Below are 19,955 nucleotides of genomic sequence, written 5' to 3'. Positions count from 1 at the left end.
AATGCATTGAGTCACTTTACAAAATCATGAGCTGGTCTGAGTCACTGAAAATAACCACGTGCATCCATATGGGTGGTCTGTACTTGCTGTCATTTACTTGGCTGTGCAGACCAACAATCTCAAGCTGTTATTTGAGCTTCTCTTTACAACTCAACAAGTATTTCAAGTCAGCAGATGTTACAGACTGAGTTAACTTAGTTTACAGAACTCTTTTTCATTGTCCTGATGTCTTTCCTCTAAACTTCCAATTTTTTTTTCATGAATCAGGTTAATGTTTTCATAAGGCTCTCGCTCTGTCCACGTAACATTCAATTTCCTTTTGACTAAGACTGTTTTTGTTGGTTTTAGCAGTCAGCTCCTGTAAAGCCTATGGAGATCAAGACCCAGTGCTCAGGGACCCGTATGGACCCCAAGATCTGCCCCGGAGATCCAGACTTTATAGCCTTTATCAACAACAATGACTTGTGGATAGCCAACATTAAGACAGGCGAGGAAAGGCGACTCACGTACTGCCATAAAGGTCTGAAGACTCAGTTTTTTTTATTTAAGCAGTATTTTTATTGAGTGAGCTTTACAAATTTCACACTATTAGTGTGTGTCTTGTTTTGGCACTTCATCTTCCCTGTTTTTTCTCATCCAATTTCACTTTGTAGCGCAGAGAGAAAACAACTTTGAGATCCCACATGTTCAGTTTTGTGTTTAGGCATATGAATATGGCATATGGATTTGAACCCATTTGCTAATTTATTCAATTTCTTCCAGGTTTAGATAATGTTAAGGAGGACCCAAAGTCTGCAGGTGTAGCAACTTTTGTCATCCAGGAAGAGTTTGACCGTTTCACTGGCTACTGGTGGAGCCCCACAGCAGTAGAAGGTCAGCAGTATGTATTTTTCCAATAGTACCAGCTCAGCTCGGCTCGACTCAGTTTTTAGGGTTTTCCATTAGGTGGTAGTACCTGGTACCAGGTACTTTTTAGTACCCGCTTGGCCAGGATTCCAAGTGACCTGAGATCTGATCCAAAAAATGTGATGTCATCAGACTGCATGCGGCCGATTGTCAGTCAGTGGCGTCACTCGATGAGTCATGAGAGTGTCTCCTTCACAAAAATCGAAGCTGCCATTTTTTAAACCTGGCAATGAGAAAAAACATTGTGGTCCCCGAGCCTGACAAAAAGCCATACACTGAGCAGCGGGTGTACCATCACCTCGATGCCCTCTATTGTTATGGTGTTCGTGTTGCATACAAATAATGTCGCTGAACTTTCAGCTGCACTGCTATAACGACCCCACGTACATTAGGTGGCACTCAATTGTAATGGAAAACTTCCGAAACTGAGTTGAATCGAGCTGCGTTGAGTTGAGCCGAGTAGGTTCTCGGCTCAATGGCTCTTACTAACAAAAGCAATTCTTAAGGAACGATTCTTGCAGCCCATGTTATAGGTTCTGTTTCTTTGGATAAATTGCGTTAATTGTTTTTCTCCCGTCAGACCCTAATGGAGGTAAAACAGTGTACCTTCTGTATGAAGAGGTGGATGAAACAGAGGTAGAAATTATTCATGTTCCATCTCCGGCACTTGAGGAGCGGAAAGCAGACGCATACAGATATCCTCGCACAGGTCAGTGCAGGTTTGCACAATGTATGCACAAGGATTTAGAGTAGTGAAAACATACGCACACATTTCTACAACTTGTATTTTTTTCTAATCTCTTATTTATAGGTAGCAAAAATCCCCAGTCTACACTTAAACTGGCAGAGATCAAGACAAATCATCAAGGAAGAGCAAGTGTCTCACTTCCTTTTCTTCACTTTTTTTCTACGTGCTTTAGCATCTTCATTCTTTAGCATGATCTTTATCTCACGTGTGCGTATGCATGTGTATGTGTATTTACAGATAGTGAGCACACACGACAAAGAACTGGTCGCCCCCTTTAACTCCTTGTTTCCTGGGACAGAATACATCGCCAGAGTAGGATGGACGAGTGACGGCAAATAGTGAGTGTTGCAAAATTCTGCCACTCTCAGAATAAACCAGCATAAGAAACTGTCTGATTGAGAACCTTTTAAAATTGTGGCATCAGTTTGGAAGCTATGGACGTACACAATAGTCTCGTTAGTTTTTACAGAAGTTGTACTGGAGGGAACTATTTTTCATTCACGATTGCTCATCATTCCATACAAATTAGTGTTTTGATCGTTGTCTGCTCTCTGTTGTAGTGGTTGGGCAGTGCTGTTAGACCGTAGTCAGAGGAAACTGCAACTTGTTCTGCTGCCACCCGCCCTCTTCATCCCAGTGACAGATGATCCAGCTCTAAGACAGGAGAGTCTGGAGGCTGTGCCCCCTAACACGCAGCCATACATAATCTATGAAGAAACCACTGACGTCTGGATAAATGTAAATGTTTTCTCACAGCTCTCTATGGTTACATTTAAAATAAACATTTAAAATAAACTGATTAAGTACATTTATAAATTCTAATTATGACGCTTTCTTTCTTTCTGCAGGTTCACGATATATTCTATCCCTTTATTCAAACGACAGAAGATGAGTTTACTTTCATTTGGGTAAATGAGTCTAAAACAGGTTTCAGCCATCTGTATAAAATCACATCCCAGTTACAACCAGGCTGCTACCGTTGGATAGAGGAATACCAGCACCTAGAGGGTAAGAAACTAGGAGATGCCTCTGCATTGATTTGAAATGAAATAATCAGATTTTTTAGGCTGATATTACTTTTGTCTTTAGACTCAGCTGTTAGCGTTTACATTATAGAATGTTGATTTTTACTTTTTTGTCCTCCAGGAGACTTTAAATGTGCAATCAAAGAAGAGGTTACATTGACCTGTGGGGAATGGGAAGTGTTGGCAAGACATGGCTCCAAGGTGAGTGCCAAATACAAAAGAAAAAAAATCACACTTATGAGAGATACAGGTGAACTCAGTAAGAAAATATTTGGGCAGTTCTCAATTTTAATCTCAAGTAATGATCATGAATTTGGAGTGTTGATTCTAAATCCTAATTTTAGGGTGTTTATAAAAAGACTGGTGCTGCAGTGTCTGAAGTTGACAACAGATCCACATCAACTGACATTTGGTATTTCCCTGGAGATTTTCTGTCAGGCTTCTGCTGCAGTCAATTTCAATTTTTGCTTGTTTCAGGCATTTTTTTGTTTTCAGTCTGGGTAAAACAGATGGACAGAAAATGTCTAAACATGTTGACATTGTGCATAGTATGGATGCAAACACCGTCAAATGCTACTAAAGCTGAAAGATGACAAGTTAACCTGATGCTACCTTTAAAAAAATCACTAGAACAGTCAAATATACATGTTTGTTTGAAATGTACATTTTACTGTATTTTCTGTATTTTGTATTCTGGAGTTCAGCACCAATGCTGACTAGGTGTCAGCTTTTCTAAACTATTTAATATATTATTTGAAACAAAGATTTTTCAGTGGCTTTATTTAGGTTTGTCATGGACTACTTTATGGCATCTGAAATTGCTGTATTTTTGCTGAGAGCTGCTGTTTTCATTCACCTTCAAATGCTCTCTAATGTTTCCTTTGCTAGATCTGGGTCAATGAGGCAACAAAGTTGGTGTATTTCCAGGGCACCAGAGACACTCCTCTGGAGCATCATCTTTACGTGGTCAGCTATGAGTCACCTGGAGATGTGGTCAGACTAACTAAGCCTGGCTTCTCTCATAGCTGCTCTGTTAGTCAGGTACTATCATTTATTTGTGCACGTACCTGTTTGCTTAACTCTGTGTGCAAATTTCAGTAATCCAGCTGTTTATCCACCTGTTTTTTTTAACATGTTGCTCAACAGTTGAGTTGCTTTAACATATTTTACTGTTTTGAGTAGTTCTGGTGGGAACAAATACTTCAGTCAGTGCCAGAATTACATTTCAAATATATGAAAAATAAATAAATAAATAAATATAAGTGTTGTTGTCTTACACCTGGGGAAACAAGACCAGTCCAGATTAAGTACAGCTAATAGAGGATATAGAGAAGGTTTAAGTAAAGAGAGAAACTGCCTGCTTAAGAGCAGTGAGAAATAAAGCACTGGCTTGAAGGAAGCGTTTAACCTTCTCCAGGCAGGCAGTTACGACCTAACATCCTGATCACCCCACATACATATTTTATGAGGTTTTTTTACTCAGAAGTACCACTGCAGGACTTGGTTGTGCATTAGCAACAAAAAACTTAATTCGGGCCTGAGAGGGTTAAAGAGAGTGTTGACAGCATACTTGATAGTGTCTCATGTCGGGCTTTGTTGTAGTTAGTGATACAACTTTGCATCCCTCTTGCCTTTTATTTCCTTCCTCTTCTTTATAAGGCATCTCTTTCTCTTCTCTCTTCTTGCAGAACTTTGACTTTTTTGTCAGCCACTACAGCAACGTGAGTACTCCTCCCTGTGTTCACGTCTACAAGCTGACTGGCTCAGAAGGTGACCCGCTGCACATGGTTCCTGAGTTCTGGGCCAGCATGATGGAATCGCCAGGTAAACAGAGCCTGATGTAAAAAAGACCATGTAACATCGCTCGCACTAAAGACGGAGAGGCACTGCTTGTCAGCAGTGTGTACACTGAGATAGTATCCAAGAGCAACTGCATTCCTCTGTCTATAAGTGGTTAGTTCCAACGAAAAGTACTTGTTTGACGTTTTGTCAAACTAAAGGAAAAGTCAGCCAAGAGTCATTGTTTTAAAATCTCTCAAAGGATTTGATAAATTTGGTTTTCACATGGTAAATGTTTTGTTCCCTTTTTTTAAAAACCTCTCTTGCAGTTAAAAAATTACAAGTCTGGCATTAAACAAAACAAAGCCTCTCTGTGTCAGTATAGTTTTGTGCAGAGGATAGTCTGTCCAAGTGTGAGTGTTCATATCAGGAGACGATCCTAAACATCATCACATTTCTTCTGTTTCTGGGAGCTTTGGAACTCCCGAAATTTAAGGCTTAAAGTTTATTAACCTCTTTAATTCAAACTACTTATCATGGACCAAACCATCACAATGGATTGAAAATTGCTCTATATAAATTTTTTTAGCACTACACCTTTAGTTAATGTAGTTTTCATTATATGCGTGTCAGCTTGAACAGTTTGTGCTTTGTTGGAAGAGTAGGAATTGAAGCAGAAGTCTTGATTTAGACTTTTGCAGGGAATTTTTGCAGACGGTGTAAACTATCTAGTGGCCGACATCGTTGCTAGCATTTATGCTTGTGCAGGTGCATTATGTGTAATTACCTTGTGGCCGTATCTTGGTGTTTTATGTGTGGCACCAGACGATAGACAGCATTTTATTTGTTTGTTTGTTGGTTTTGTTTTTTTCTGCCTTCATGTCCATTCCGATAAATTCTGCAATCTCCCACCTGAAATTTACTGACATTAGAGAGTCCTTACATTGATGTTAGAATTATGTTTCCTTGTATTTAGCCACTTAGAGAATAACAATCAATATGCTAACTCAAAGTAGCCGAACATGCACAATGCACGAACAAGCCAATCACAGTCGATGCAATCTGTAGTTAAATTTCTAGAGAGGGGTGGTTGAGGTGTAGATTTCCCACTAAAACATAAATCCCTGTTAACCGCCACCCCATTGCAGGAGCTTCTACAGAGTTGCTTGTCATGATTGTGCTGTTAGCTGAAACAATGTTTTGAAGCTGTAAAAATCTGGCTGAGGGAATGAAAAATAAACCTGCAGCAGAGTCCAGCTGTGGAATATAGTACAGGTTCAAGAGTATCAGTAACCTTAAACACTAAAACGTTTCATTTTTTTATTCCCAAACAATCATTTAGTTCTGTAAAATGTTTTAGAGTGCTGAGGTTTTTTTCTGCTGTAACATTTGTTGACAAAGGGTTCTCAGGCATGCTGTATGAAGCACTTTGAGTAGAAAAACTTTATATAAGAGAACCAGTCATTTCACAATTTACATTTTTTTCGACATAAAACCTTGTTTGCGTATGCCTAACCTGGTGACTGCTTGTTGATGTCATCCAGGTTGTCCGGGAGATTACAATCCACCTGAGATTTTCGACTTTCCGGGGAAGTCAGGCTTCCAGCTTTATGGGATGGTATACAAGCCTCACAACCTGCAGTCTGGGCGGAAACACCCCACTGTTCTCTTTGTCTACGGAGGCCCACAGGTTTGTAGCTGCATCTTATCCATCTTACTTCTAACTGTGTAATCATCGGCTTTGTTACATAAGATTTAATCATTGCTGCCTTCCCTTTGTGGCTAATAAATGCTGCTCTGAAAGTCTATTACTGTGTAAACAAAATGTTTCTAAGAATGTGATTATATCTTTGTATATGTAGGTGCAGTTGGTTAACAACTCTTTTAAGGGCATGAAATACCTCCGCCTGAACACGCTGGCTTCTCTCGGCTATGCTGTGGTTGTCATTGATGGGAGGGGTTCTTGTCAGAGGGGCCTTGAATTTGAAGGAGCACTGAAAAACAAAATGGTAAAGTTTGACACATACAAATAATAATCCAGTATCATTAAAGAAATAGATGTGATGTCAAAGCTCCAGCCGAAATAACTCTGTTTGCCTCTCCAGGGTCAAGTAGAGATTGAAGACCAGGTGGAGGGGCTGCAGTATGTAGCAGAGAAGTTTAACTTTGTGGACCTGAGCCGTGTTGCCATCCATGGCTGGTCCTATGGAGGTTTCCTTTCTCTCATGGGCCTCATCCAGCGACCCAATGTCTTTAAGGTTGGACTACCTGTTTACCCTCAAGCTGTCGTTTATTGTTAAAACCATATTAAACTTTTGCCTATAGCCCAAAACATGCAGGCATTTGTTATTTAATGCAATATAAAGTGGAGAAATCATTTCTTAATTCTCCGTTTCCTTATTGCTCATAACCTCATTTGTGATGCAGTTGCCAGTTGCATCCACATGGTGTCTGTCTTGGAGTGTGTTAGCCATTATTAAGTAGAGATGTCTGCAGATACATCAAGATTTTTCTTGTGACATGCGTGCATATCAGATGTAAAATAATGACATCAGAATATACCATTAATAATCGTATTATAACACACACAGTAAGCTTAAACAATTACTCTCCTGCAAAGTGACTTCTTTCCAGATTAAGATGAATTCTTTTTCTTTTAATGTTATTTCTTTTCCATCCCTGACAGCTGGCTATTGCAGGTGCCCCAGTGACTGTGTGGATGGCCTATGACACAGGCTACACAGAGCGCTACATGGATGTGCCTGAGAACAACCAACAGGGCTACGAGGAGGGATCTGTGGCGCTGCATGTGGACAAGCTCCCTAGCGAGTCAGTACACACACACTCTTATTTAAGTTAACAAGAAAGAAAATTTTTTTTAAAAATCAAAACGCACATTCTCTGCAGTTTCTCATATTGTCTCTGCATTTTAATAACGATTGTAGGATCTTTAATGTTATATTTTGGTTAAATGTGCTTCACATTTGGTCAGTCCGATTCCTGTGCGCAACTGACAGTTCAAACACTTCTTAAAAAAATCAGTCTCATTCTTATGAAACACCTTTAAATGTGACTCTTAAAACATTTAAACTCTTGAACTCGTGCTTGTGCATGCCACACCTTGCCTCTGTGTCCTTGGGCTACTTGGATCATTTTCATTAGCTGAGGAACGTTGAGTTATTGATGTTTCAGTAGCAGGGTCTTCCTTTAAGTCAAAAGCTGTGGATTATTATTATTATTATTTTTTTGTATGTAAAATAAGTTCTGCAAACATTAAGATTGCATCCTGACGGAACCTCACTATTTAGGGTTCTAGTGATGACCTTAAATACTGAAAGAGAGGGTAAAAGATTTTTTACAACTGCATTTGTGAAATCATTCTGTAAATCTCTTTGTGCCACTTAAAACATTTGTAATGTTGGGAACATGTTTTTACTGTTCTCGGAACACGTATTCATTGCAGTTTAACTAATCACATCGTAACTCTCTTCTTCAGGCCCAACCGTTTGCTTATTCTCCACGGCTTTCTGGATGAGAATGTACACTTTTTCCACACCAATTTTCTAGTGTCACAGATAATCCGGGCTGGAAAGCCCTACCAGCTTCAGGTTTGTTTCATATCTTAAGAGCATAATACATGTGTGTTTGTGTATGTTTATGTTGTTCCAGCATTATCACAATCATGTTGTCCAGGATCAATGCTGCAGTTGATCACTTATGTTGGTTTGTTAGTGATAGTGAGTGATCGAACAACATCACTGGTCAGATGCAGGGCTGATCCTGGACCAACATTATTATTATGATAATATAGCCTATATGGTGATAATATAACATCACCAGCACTTGGATATCAGATCATGCTTCCAGAAACATAGAAGAAAGTGCACTTTTACTGCTAAGGGCCATCTTAGTTTTCACAGGATTTTTGCTTGTATCACTTATTTATAGTTCAATAAATTAACTTCAGTTAACATAATACAGTAGTTGGATTATATATTAGGATTAGGATTGTTGTTTTGAATTTTGAACCTTTAGTGTCAGCGGGCAGCTATTTCCATAATGACAGCCTCAATGCTGTGACACTTTGCATCGACAGCGTTCAGTGCGATCATGCAAAGCAGCTTCTTTTTCCTGCTGCGCTTTCAGTGCTTTCATTTGGAAATACAAGTTAACTCTTGAACCACTTCTCTGTCACCAACCAATCAAAATCAAGAAGTGTTGAGCTTCACAGTGTCAACTTCAACACGGGTAAAGGTTAAACGGCGCTTGTTTGTCCCTCATGGCCCAGTTATATATGGATAAGGGAGATGGTTTGTGTAACCTAGCAACAGCAGGTGCATTCTAGGCTACAAAAACAACCTTTGTAAAGAAGGTCATGAGTGGCTTCAAAGGCAAAAAAGATATTTTCTAGATTAGATATGATTGGTTACACACACAAAGAGCATGTGTATTAATTTATAAATTAATTTGCTGATGTTGGTTGATTGCTCTGTTTTCATTTTTAAAGGTCTACCCCAACGAGCGGCACAGTATCCGCTGCCCTGAGTCTGGAGAGCACTACGAGATAATGCTGCTGCACTTTCTACAACAATACCTCTAAAATCAGACAACAGGGGACAAGTGAAGTCAAATTCCCCTCTTCCTTCTTTTACCCCTCCCAACTGTCCGCCCACCTGTATTCTCCATGACCTCCCCACCCCAGCCCATTTCTAACTGTTTACCCTGTCAGCAAGAAACACATCACACACCCAGCAGCCACCAGCTCCTTTCCTCCCAACCAACTATTCGTCTCACTTCTGCATTACATTTCCTCCTCTCTGTCTTGTTCTGTTACTCAATTGCTCTCCCAGTCTTCTTCACGCCCCCTTCACCCCCATGTACAGTCTGGAGAAAGGTTTACGTGCACGACATGTGGTGTCCCACCCAGAAAGCCGAACAAAGACTTGTGAAGAAATGTTTGCAGGCTGTGTCAGTCTGACTCATTGCTCACTCACATCTTCATTTCTACAGCCACGATGGTTTCTGCCAAACGTTATCAAATTGTTTTCCCGCCCCCCCAAGCCTGTTTTGTTTACTCCAGTCAGAGGTAGAAGCGGTGGTTACAGTTCACAGATATGACATGGAAATGTGTCCACGCATTTGCAAACGTAAACCTTTACAGTATACATGCATATGTAAAATACAGTTCATCTCATACATAAGCACAGACACTCACACCCACCCTCACAATAGCCATACATACTGTGGGTCTGTACCTCGGAGTTGGTGTAATAATCAAGAAAGGAAGAAAATCAAGGCTCTTCCTCTGTCTGTGTTTTTAGCGTTTGTTGTTTAAAATGAAATATTTTTATGGATTTTTATTCTTTTTTTTTTTTTTCATGAGTGCTGATGGAAGGCACTCATTGATGTTTTTGCGCCGTCTTACCCCGTCATATTACATTGCTCGAGATGTCTGCTTGCCTTCTTAACACATAATTTATATTTGCCAAAGTACCTCTTGACTCTTGATCATGCTGGTATTTCCCTTTTTTACTGCAATAAAGACAACAAGAGGGTGAGCACTGGAGTCTTACAACAGCTTTGTACCACCGAAATACAATTTGTACATGATAATGAATAAATGTATGAATCAATCACAAGCTTTCTTCTGGTGCAGTTTTATTGTTTTTCTACCTGTGAAGGGTTATATGTCTTGTTGTACTTCATATTTTCTGGGATTAAAAGGTTTTTTAAAATTATTATTTTAAATGTCAAGTGTGGCTTAAAGCCTCAATTAGACCCCCCGGCTCCTGTATTCCTCTTCACATCAGACCTGCACCTGACTTAAAGAAATCCACCTCAGCTACAAGAAGAGGGCTTTGAAGCTCCCCAAACATGTGGCAGCTGATGCTGTGGTAACCTTTAGATGTATTGAGTGATGCTTCATATTGATTTGGGAGCACCGCAGAGACTTAACTGGATTCCACTGCCCTTAAAATCACTTCAATAAACAAGCAGGCCTTTGGAGAAGAAGGAAATGGCAATATTTGATCCTTTGCTTGTTATTGCAAGCCTCTAATCAGCCATGTCTTATTAGTGCAATTAGACATTTAGGCATGTAGCCATGGTCAAAGCAGCCTTTTAAAGGTCAACCTGGACAATAGAATAAGGAATGAATAGTGATTTAAGTGACTGTGATTCAGAAACTGCTGATCTACTCGGATTTTCAAGCAAAATCTAGGGTTCATAGAGAATGGCCTGTTGTCCAAAACTGGACAACAGAAGATTGGAGAAATGTAGTCTGGTCTGATTATTCTGCAGCAAAATTCAGATGGTAGGGTCACAATTTGGCACAAATAGCACGAAAGCATGGATCCATCCTGCATTATATCAATGGTTCAGGCCAGTTGGCACACTTTTATGGCCTTTGGCACCAACTGAGCACCATGGACCTGAGTATTGTTGAGCGTGGATCCATCTTCTGATGACTGCTTCCAGCAGGATGGTAAATGGTAAATGGCCTGTATTTATATAGCGCTTTACTAGTCCCTAAGGACCCCAAAGCGCTTTACATATCCAGTCATCCACCCATTCACGCACAGGTGATGGCAAGCTACATTGTAGCCACAGCCACCCTGGGGCGCACTGACAGAGGCGAGGCTGCCGGACACTGGCGCCACCGGGTCCTCTGACCACCACCAGTAGGCAACGGGTGAAGTATCTTGCCCAAGGACACAACAACCGAGACTGTCCAAGCCGGGGCTCGAACCGGCAACCTTCCGATTACAAGGCGAACTCCCAACTCTTGAGCCACGATCGCCCCGATAATAACACACCATGTAACAAAGCTCAAATCAAACTGGTTTCTTGAACATGACAATGAGTTCACTGTACTCAAATGGTCTGCAGAGTCACCAGATCTCAATCCAATAGAGCACCTTTGGGGTGTGGTGGAAGGGGAGATTCCCATCACAGATTTGCAGCAGCTGTGTGATGCTTTCATATCAATATGGACCAAAATCTTTAAAGAACATTTCAAACATCTTGTTTAATCAGTGCCATGAAGAATTAAGGCAGATTCGAAGGTTAAAAGGGGGTCCAACTTGGTACTAGCACGGTGTACCTAATAAAGTGACAGCTGAAAACTGGTTAGATTCGTTTAGTGAAAGGTCTTGATTAAGGTTAATCAAATCTGTCTACCAGCTCCATTAAAGCTAATGAATTATTCTGCTTCATCTGGTGTGTGCTTAATTTGTTTAAAACAAACAAACAGAAACACTGGACTGTTTCTTGGTAGGGAGTACAGCCAGACCGCTAATGCTTTGGATTGTACTGGCACTGTTCCCGAAAGAGCCAAAGAGAACAAAACAGCAGGAGGTCAACACAAATAAACCAAAAGCGCCTTAAGTGAAAGCTTTATTTATTTATTTATTGTTCAAATTAAAACTCTACTTAATTTATAGGCCCACCTTGACTTTGAACCATGAAAATCATTTTAGCAAGTTTACATTCATTCATATAAAACTTTGCAAATCAAATGGGAATAACAATATTTAGACTATCCCAATGTCTGGGCTTAGAAGCCCCCACCACCACGACCAAAAAAATAAATAAAAAAATAGAGAGAAATTTAAAGGTGTTAGACAAATGCAAATAGGTTTGTGTTGCCACAGTTTCTTAGTATGCCCTAAAAGTACATTTCAAGAATAAATTGGTTTTAGTTTTGATTTAGAGAGTTGCAGAAAGAACACTTTAAATGCATGCTAAATGAAAAAAATGGTAAACCTTATTTACCAAGGTTTAAAAAAACAAAAACAAAAACCTGTTCCCATGCCTTACAGTCGCCCGAGCAGACAGTCACCACAACAAGTCACCAAATGCTTTCCATTTGCAGGAAGTGCTGTCCCGTTCTTTTTACATCACCCAAGCTGTGACATCAGGCCGTCGACTTTCACTGGCAACACCGTAGCCCAGAAGAGAAAGGCGAGTTGAGATGAGGGTAAACTCCTTCAGATCAGCTGTCTCAGATGTTGATCTTGACCCGGCTGTCAGTTCTCGGAGGATCACTGTGGATGAAGCACATTAACAGTAAGCCTGACAAGGATGTAGAAGGCGGTGCTCTGGAAATTAAAGCTGACACCTTGGAGCTACTAAGGTTTGCTTCCAGGTATAAGCTGCTGATCGAGAGGTCTGTCACGTGCGGCTGCGGTTTAGTGCAGATGTGTGTTTGCGCGGTTAGCAAACTCAGTGTTGTGTTACAAGTGTAAGAAAAATAAATATCAGTTTAATTACATGAGGTAGCCACAATGTGAAATCAGACTACATGCCTTGCATCACATCTTGGTTATGGATTTACTGCAAATTGCAAGAAGTTTTCTTTCCCACTGTTGCCCTTGGTCATCTTATTCTTGGGGTTTTGCATGTACAGCATCTTGAGGTGACTGTTGAGGTTTGCGGCTGTGTAAATAAAACTGAATTGCATTGAACATAACAGAGATAAAGTGCACACAGATATTGGTTTCAATCAGTTTTATTGGCTCTTTATGGCCCCAAATCTTTCTCTTAAAAAAAACCAGAACATAAATTACAAACAGCATATATAGATAGATAGATATATACATTTATCAGGTGATTTTTTTTTACAACATTTAAATAAGGAAAAAAAACCCATCTACAGTAGCTCTCAAGTCTTAAGGACACAGATAATATCACTGGACAACAGTAACAGTTATAGTTATGAAAACAGTCCTTCAAATACTACTTACAAAAACTCGTCTTAAAAGTAGTCAATATGACTTATTATCAACAACATCTCCACAGGAAAATCAGAACAACTCAGTTAAGAATAGTTTTCGACTGATTCAAATTTGCAGGCATAACGTGCAGTATGTGGTACAAAAGGCTGGAACAGTGTTTCTGCATCTAGTTTACAGTGAAGTACAACTTTACACAATGCTTCTGTTGTCATGTTCACGTAGAAAATGACTGTTTTAATTAAGTCTCCATTTGGTCTGCCCCATTGGGTTTAAAAGGCTTGCTTGATGCATGCTGCATGGTTTTTTTCTTTCCTTTTTATTAAAAATCTGACAGTCCTTGCTACATTCAAACTTATCAACAGACCGCATACACAGCTGACACCTCACATGTGATGAGGAGTCTGGACTTGTTGGAAAAGCTTCTTTGCTTACAGCTCACTGGACAGGCTGGGACACGCTGTGATGGGACGTCCTGTTGACTGGGAGCACCAGCTTCAAACCAGCAGAAAGAAACTGCGCAATGCTACGACATATAAATTTTTTTTTAAAATTCCATTGCACGTTTTAGCTTTGTCTCTTCTGTGGCCATCAATACCGGGAAGGAATCTGCTCATCTTCTCTGGAGAACAGTCCTGATTTTGAGGGCTGTAGCTCTCGGATTAAGTCCCTAAAGGGAGATAACCAAGGAAGTGGCAAGCTCTACCTCATCAACCAATAGTCCTGCTTCTTACAACCCTTCTTGTTTTTGCCTCGTCCGGTTTTTTATGATTTGCTCTCGATTGCAGCGGGAGCAATCATCATCATACTGGATTTCAAAGGGTAGTAACGGCCTCTCCAAGTCTTCCAGAAGATGCCTTGCTTTCTCTGGTGCCGCTGCTTGGGAGGAGGACTCTGGAAATATCTGCCATTCAAGTTGGAGCGCCCACAGTTACTGAACCACCAACCACCTAGAAAAAACAGGACGATATTAGGTTAGTTGATGCGTTTTTACTGGACTCTATGTGAGCCACATCACGAGTTAATATCTGAAGGATGTTCATCATTGTATCTTACCAGAGAGGTGCTTGGCACAATTGGTGTCACTTTTCTGGTCATTGTCCTGGTCATGGGTGGAAAAAGGCAGACCAGAGGCGGTGTCAGTGGCCAGGGAGCTCTCGAGGTCACTGAAAATGCCACCCTTCTGAATCTGGAGGGAATATTTAGTTTCCTGTCCGCCCAGTTGGAACGGGAGACGGACGGTTGCAAGGTCATCCACCCAGTCAGAGAGCTTGATGTTGAGGATGTAGCTGCCATCTTTGGCAATAGAGTAAATCTTCTCTAAACCTAACCAGAACTCTCCTGGAGAGGAAGGAAAGAAGAGGAGTTTGAGCTCTGTTTGCATGTGGTCCATTTCAGGTTTAAGTGCTAAAATGTTTTTGGAGGGTATTTCTGTCCACTGATGCAACGTTACTAAAAGGCAGATAACCTGTCTGAACACTGTACCAATCAGCCAGTGAAATAAAATTCAAAAGCATTTACCATTCAGGCTGCCGAAGCCTTTCTCGTAGGCATCCCACAGCTGGTCAAAGTCCACTGAACCATCTTGGCGCCTCTGAATCACTGTCCATCCGCCGTCTGGATAGAAAAACAGAGAAAGAATGATCAGAACATATTCCATCTGATAAAACAGCAGGTTCAAAATCTAAAGGAGTTTTGTTCCACGTACCAGCTGTCATCTCACAGAAGACTTCAAAGGGCTCTGAGTTTGCTGGCTGGATGGTGTACACCCCACTGGTGGTCTCTCCTCTCATGAACAGCTCGTGACAGTCCGATGCCGTCTCTGGAAAAAGAACAAAGAAGAAGGAAAAAAAGTTAAAACTTGGACTGTATCACAGATGCCTTTTTCCCTGGATGTGCTTTAGACATGCTGCCTTTTTAGTCCAACCGCTGTGTTCAGATTTTGTTCCAGCTCCCTCAAATGTTTTTATTTTGGTTATCCTACCCAGCTTTCAGAAATAGGTCATTCACAGTTAGTGAATCTTTCAGTAATGGGCTGCTGCACACTTCGAGTAGAGTGTTTTCAAATAAGACTATATCTCCAGGGGAAAGAAAAATAAAAGCTTATCACTATGTCTGGAGATATGAGTGTGTTCCTGATAAAAAAAAAACAAAACAAAACTTTGACCTAGCTTCAGCAGGACTGTTGTAAACATGACCTTTCTCCCAGTTCCCAGGCAGCCTGCCCTCCTTAAGTGCTGGGCTGTGCAACCTATAGAGTTACATACTCCTATCCTTTACATTCCTCTACAACCCCCCCCCCGCCCTCTCGCTCATGCATCCGACCCCCTTCCTCCCCCTTGGCTTGTCACACCTCCCTCACGTGCACAGCAGTCGCTTGGTGACGAAGATGTGCATGGCTGCTGCATGCATGGGGAACGATCACAGCGTGGTGTAGGGATGAGGGGGGCTGTTATTGTATGCAGAGCAGGGGTCTCCAGAGCTGGCACGTGCTTTAATAAGGGATGAGGCTAATTGCACCCCTGGCATAATCCTTTTTTAGTAAGGATGACATCATGTAGTGCAGTTTAATATCCTGCCAAAGCCTCGTCACAATTTACTGTGCATATATATAGATTTAAATTTGGTTGTTCTAGTTGTTTCAGTGAAAGCTCATCAGCTGATCACACAGTAGCAAAATCTGTTTGTGTGAGGTGACCTTTTCTTCTTTAGAGAAATGAACTCTTGTTGTGGTGACTGTCTGCTCAGGGGTCAAGGGTTCTCCTGAACTTTAGCACATTTCTAATTCATTATAATTGGAAATAAGGAGGAGATGGGGGTGGGGGGCGGTGGGAGGTTTGTGCACAGGGATGGGGGAGGAGAGGACGACCAAAGGGAAAGGAGGCTCAGGAGGAGGAATGCCTGTTTGATTGTTGTAGGGCAAAGGTTGCTCATTCTTCAGGGATGTAAAAATGTTTGTTTAACAGAAAAAGGTGGGACATCTTGGAAATGGGGAGGAGGTGAGTGTCTTCAAAACAACATACGATATCTGTACAAAGTTCAGAGATAAATTTAGCTTGCCTTTCCCCTTTGTTTTCCTTTATTATTATTATTATTATTATTTTTATTTTAGTTAAGACCCAAGGTGAGAAATCTGAACAAGAGTCCAAGAAAACCTTGTTGCCCTTTCCCTCCTCCACAGCGCAGAAATGATCTGCGCGTAATCCTGGCATGCTGTCTGACCCTGACTGAATTCTCCCAGAGACCAGCAAACTTTCCCCCAGTTGAAACCTTTCCAGAATAACTCCCCCCCCCTCTCTCCCCCATCCCTGAATCCTGCTGATGTCAGAGCTTTATGGTGTAATTGTGATTTCAATGACCGAACTCTAATGTTACCTCAGCCACATTCACCTTTCACCTAGTTCACACACATGGCTATTACAACCCGAGAATTCAGTTTGAATATATCATTTTCCATTTGTATTCATTCATAATTACTGCAGTTATTCCATATGTGCAGATTTCAGCGTTATTTAAAACTAAAAAGGAATAAAATGAGATCTATATCTAATCTGATAGAAAGCTCAGAGTTTCTTATCGCTTCCCCATTTGTTCAGCATCCAGTCCAGTCTGGATGAAACCAGTCATGCTGGTTCAGTCACAGCAGCTGTTTGGCGTGCCTGCAGTCTGAGAGCCTTTCATAATTACTGTAAACCACAGAATCAGAGGTGCTGACTAAACACCTTACTAATTTCCCGTACAACTCCTGCAGCGATATTCCAGCAACTTCCTGTTGCTATTGTGATTAAAATCCCTCAAATGTACGATAGACTCAGCTTACAATTAAACAAACAAACAAACAAAAAAACCCAAATCTATACTTTATATTTTAAATATGTTGTACACGTGACTGTGTTAACCCTCTCAGGCTCAAATTAAGGTTTTTGTTGCTAATGCACAACCAAGTCCTGCAGTGCTACTTCTGAGTAAAAGAAACTCATAAAATATGTATGTGGGGTGATCAGGTTGTTAGTTCTTAACTGTTGCAAATCTGCAACGTCTGCCTGGAGAGGGTTAATGCTATGTCGTATTTAACGAGTAATACTAATATTTCAGTCGCTCTCAGGGATTGCACCTGTTGGTATTTTTGGCGTCACGCTGAGCTGATAAGCTTGTCCCGAATTAATTAGTTTCCTTGATTTTAATTGCTAGTGATTTAAGCTTCTTTGTGGCCTTACTAGACAGATGGTCTGTCACATTTGGCGTCAGATTTTGTAGAGTCGACTTAAGACAGTGTCAAGGGGGGATTTTGGACGCTTTTTGGCTTTACTTACCGGCCGGCGAGTCGCGCTGCTCCGCGACACCACCCTGCACGGAGCTCTCGGATTTGCTGCTCCGCTGGGAGGCTTTCTGTCTTGACTGCTGGATCTGAAAAAGGTTGCAAATCAGTGATGAGACAAAAAAAAAAGACAAAATAATAATAATAATAACGATAAAGATGTTTAAAGAATTTTTTGTGCAAGCAGTGTGCGTAAATGTGGCGCCTGCTTACTTCACTCTGCAGGGTCCTGATGCGCACGTTCTGTTTGTCAAGCTTATCCTGCTGAAGTCTGATGCGCTCCATCAAATCATCAATTCGTCTGTTCTGGGCCTCCAGCATGAGCTGACAGAAAAATATGACACAGGTGCAACAATATTAATTATTATATCATTTTTATTCGACGACGTGTTTTTGCGTAAAATAAATCCATCGCTCAAAGGAGGTCCTCCAGTTAACACCGCAAATAGGGTACCCGTAAGTTTCAAACTGTTGCTTGAAACTTGTTATTTTATCCTACAATGACAAGCCAATAGTGTGTAGGTGTAGTTATGTAACCCATTCGCCGCTCGGGATTTTCCAGCTCACCATACAAAGCTCTCCGACTCACACAATGCTTTGTAAACGAAGCTTTGCTAAGAAAGCAAAACTTTCATGAGCCCCTTCAGTGTCTGTGCTGCAAAATGCAACAGCTGTGGAAAAACGGAAAATTCTTGCATCTGATGCTGACAGAGCCTTTTTATCCGGCAGCTCTGTCTGCACGTACTGCACGTTTATCCGCGCCTGCAGTAGTAACCTTCCACTCCGGCTTACCACCACCCGCTGCTTACGCTCTGTTTAATTTTTATTTAGGACCACTGAGTGTTCAGACACCCCCCACCCCCCCCACACACAGACACACACACCTTGTAATCCTTGGATGCTGTAAATCCACTGACTTGATAACCAGTGCAAAATCCCTTTGTACTTTGAGGGGCCTACATGAAAGTATCTTAACTCTAAGAAAAATGGTTTGCACACAGTGGAAAAGCTTCATTTCAGATAATTTCCCTCCCAGACTAACTTTCATTCAACTTATCCAACATAGTTCTAATGATCATCATTAACCTACACACATAATCTTACCTGGATGTTGTGAGCATCACTGCTGTTCTTGGCACCAGCATTCATGTCAGACATCCCTCCATCTCCCTGCAACATGCCGTCCACCTTCTCCTCCAGGCGGCTGAGTCTTTCACTCATTGTCCTTCTCTCCTGCTGCATCTCCTCTGCCTTATCCCTCAGCTCAGCTGTGACATTCAGCACCTGCCCCTCTCTGTCTTCCAGTCCCTGGGCCCGAGCTTTCAAAAGCTCCCCGTCTGCTTGTAACCTCTGGCTTTCCTTCCCCAGTTCGCTCACAGTGCGATTGAAGACTTTCAGTTTGCTTGACAGGTCCCTCATCTGGATTTTAGTTTTGTCCACATGCTCCTTCAGCCCCTGGCCCAGTTGCAGGAGGCCGTGGGCAAGGACGTTAACATCATCCCATGCTGCATACTGGACACGCTTCTCCTTGGTAGCACCACCAGAGCTTGAGGCTCTTTTCCTCTCCACTGGGAAACTTGTGGCCATGAGCACCACCAGGCAGAGAGTCAGAGTTGCCAGTGTTGTCTTCATTTCTGCCGTTTTACTAAACTTCTGAAATACGTCTGTAAACTGTGCACAGAATTGTGCAGTGTCCTGCCTTCTCTTCTCGAATTGGATCTGATAGTTCAGGTTCCTGGATAAACAAGCTCAGTGCTGCTATTATATAGTTTCTCAGCCGTCAAGTCAAAGCTGTGAGCCGCCTGCTATTGGCCAGCTGAGGAGAAGGAGGCGTGCAGTCACTCTCAGGTTTCTGTCCCTCCTCCACCTCTCTGTTAACTCTTCCTGTCAGAGGCTGACGCCAGAAATGATAAAGTGGTGTTCATCTCTGTGCGCTGGGAGACAAGACAGTTGTGTACCCTTCTATGATTTGTAATAGTAGTATAGTCTGATCATTATGATTGTAATATGATTATGAATACATGAACAGTTGATAATGATACCAGAAGCCAGATAAAAGGTTATATTCTTTGATGAACAATGTGGTTCTGTGTTTGGCGAATTCATGCTGGATAAAGATGAAGCACAGACCTTTACTGAGCTTCTTCATTGTGTCCTTAGTTCATGCTGACAGTGAAATAGCTGAACTTATTTTATTCATCATTTAAAATCAAGCCAGCATTCAATTTTCTGTGTTCTTCTGTACTCGCTTGTATTATTTAGTTCATGTGCCTCATGCTGTTTTTATTTTAGCAGATAGCAAGCTGTGAAAATGTCAGAGTCAAAATGTTACAGCTGTGATTCAAATTAAAAATACGAGAGAAGGTGCACGATGACCACAAACGTGGGAGAGAATCTATCCATACCTGAATTATAAATTAACCTCCCTTCACAGTAAACTTTGAAAT

The 19,955-nt window shown here is 41.3% G+C and overlaps 2 protein-coding genes across 4 annotated transcripts in view; one reads left to right on the top strand and one right to left on the bottom strand.

The window, feature by feature from the left end:
- Positions 1 to 10,097, top strand: part of LOC102291302 (dipeptidyl peptidase 9) — a 16,494-nt gene extending 6,397 nt beyond the window's left edge. For 2 of the 3 annotated variants that reach the window (XM_005920655.3, XM_005920654.3), the window contains exons 6-21: positions 349 to 520; positions 763 to 873; positions 1,487 to 1,615; positions 1,718 to 1,779; positions 1,892 to 1,992; positions 2,215 to 2,392; positions 2,503 to 2,662; positions 2,801 to 2,880; positions 3,568 to 3,720; positions 4,368 to 4,503; positions 6,003 to 6,148; positions 6,321 to 6,467; positions 6,564 to 6,716; positions 7,145 to 7,287; positions 7,955 to 8,066; positions 8,966 to 10,097. In XM_005920655.3, the coding sequence (XP_005920717.1) occupies positions 349 to 520; positions 763 to 873; positions 1,487 to 1,615; positions 1,718 to 1,779; positions 1,892 to 1,992; positions 2,215 to 2,392; positions 2,503 to 2,662; positions 2,801 to 2,880; positions 3,568 to 3,720; positions 4,368 to 4,503; positions 6,003 to 6,148; positions 6,321 to 6,467; positions 6,564 to 6,716; positions 7,145 to 7,287; positions 7,955 to 8,066; positions 8,966 to 9,058 (2,076 nt within the window). In that variant the 3' untranslated portion in view covers positions 9,059 to 10,097. The remainder of the gene's footprint in view (positions 1 to 348; positions 521 to 762; positions 874 to 1,486; positions 1,616 to 1,717; positions 1,780 to 1,891; positions 1,993 to 2,214; positions 2,393 to 2,502; positions 2,663 to 2,800; positions 2,881 to 3,567; positions 3,721 to 4,367; positions 4,504 to 6,002; positions 6,149 to 6,320; positions 6,468 to 6,563; positions 6,717 to 7,144; positions 7,288 to 7,954; positions 8,067 to 8,965) is intronic. The other variant, XM_005920656.3, reaches the window with a different exon arrangement.
- Positions 10,098 to 12,951: 2,854 nt separating this feature from the next.
- Positions 12,952 to 19,331, bottom strand: angptl4 (angiopoietin-like 4). The gene is made up of 7 exons (XM_005920659.2): positions 18,613 to 19,331; positions 17,722 to 17,832; positions 17,504 to 17,597; positions 14,899 to 15,012; positions 14,712 to 14,807; positions 14,247 to 14,531; positions 12,952 to 14,140 (listed from the first exon to the last, which is right to left on the bottom strand). Exons 1-7 carry the CDS (start codon positions 19,138 to 19,140, stop codon positions 13,956 to 13,958), a joined length of 1,413 nt encoding a protein of 470 aa, XP_005920721.1. The 5' UTR covers positions 19,141 to 19,331; the 3' UTR covers positions 12,952 to 13,955.
- Positions 19,332 to 19,955: the final 624 nt, after the last annotated feature.

This window comes from Haplochromis burtoni, unplaced genomic scaffold, assembly GCF_018398535.1.
Source record: "Haplochromis burtoni strain Fernald_Lab_line unplaced genomic scaffold, NCSU_Asbu1 Contig_41, whole genome shotgun sequence".
Lineage (NCBI taxonomy): Eukaryota > Metazoa > Chordata > Actinopteri > Cichliformes > Cichlidae > Haplochromis > Haplochromis burtoni.
Note: the sequence above shows the minus strand (reverse complement) of the source record. Positions and strands in the feature narration are given on the sequence as shown.

Coding starts and splice junctions, on each gene's coding strand:
- angptl4 (XM_005920659.2), bottom strand. CDS start 19,140: ATGAAGACAACACTGGCAACTCTGACTCTCTGCCTGGTGGTGCTCATG. Junction 14,808..14,898: donor CTTCTGTGAGATGACAGCTG/GTACGTGGAACA, acceptor TTTTCTATCCAG/ACGGCGGATGGACAGTGATT. Junction 14,141..14,246: donor TTGTGCCAAGCACCTCTCTG/GTAAGATACAAT, acceptor TGTTTTTTCTAG/GTGGTTGGTGGTTCAGTAAC.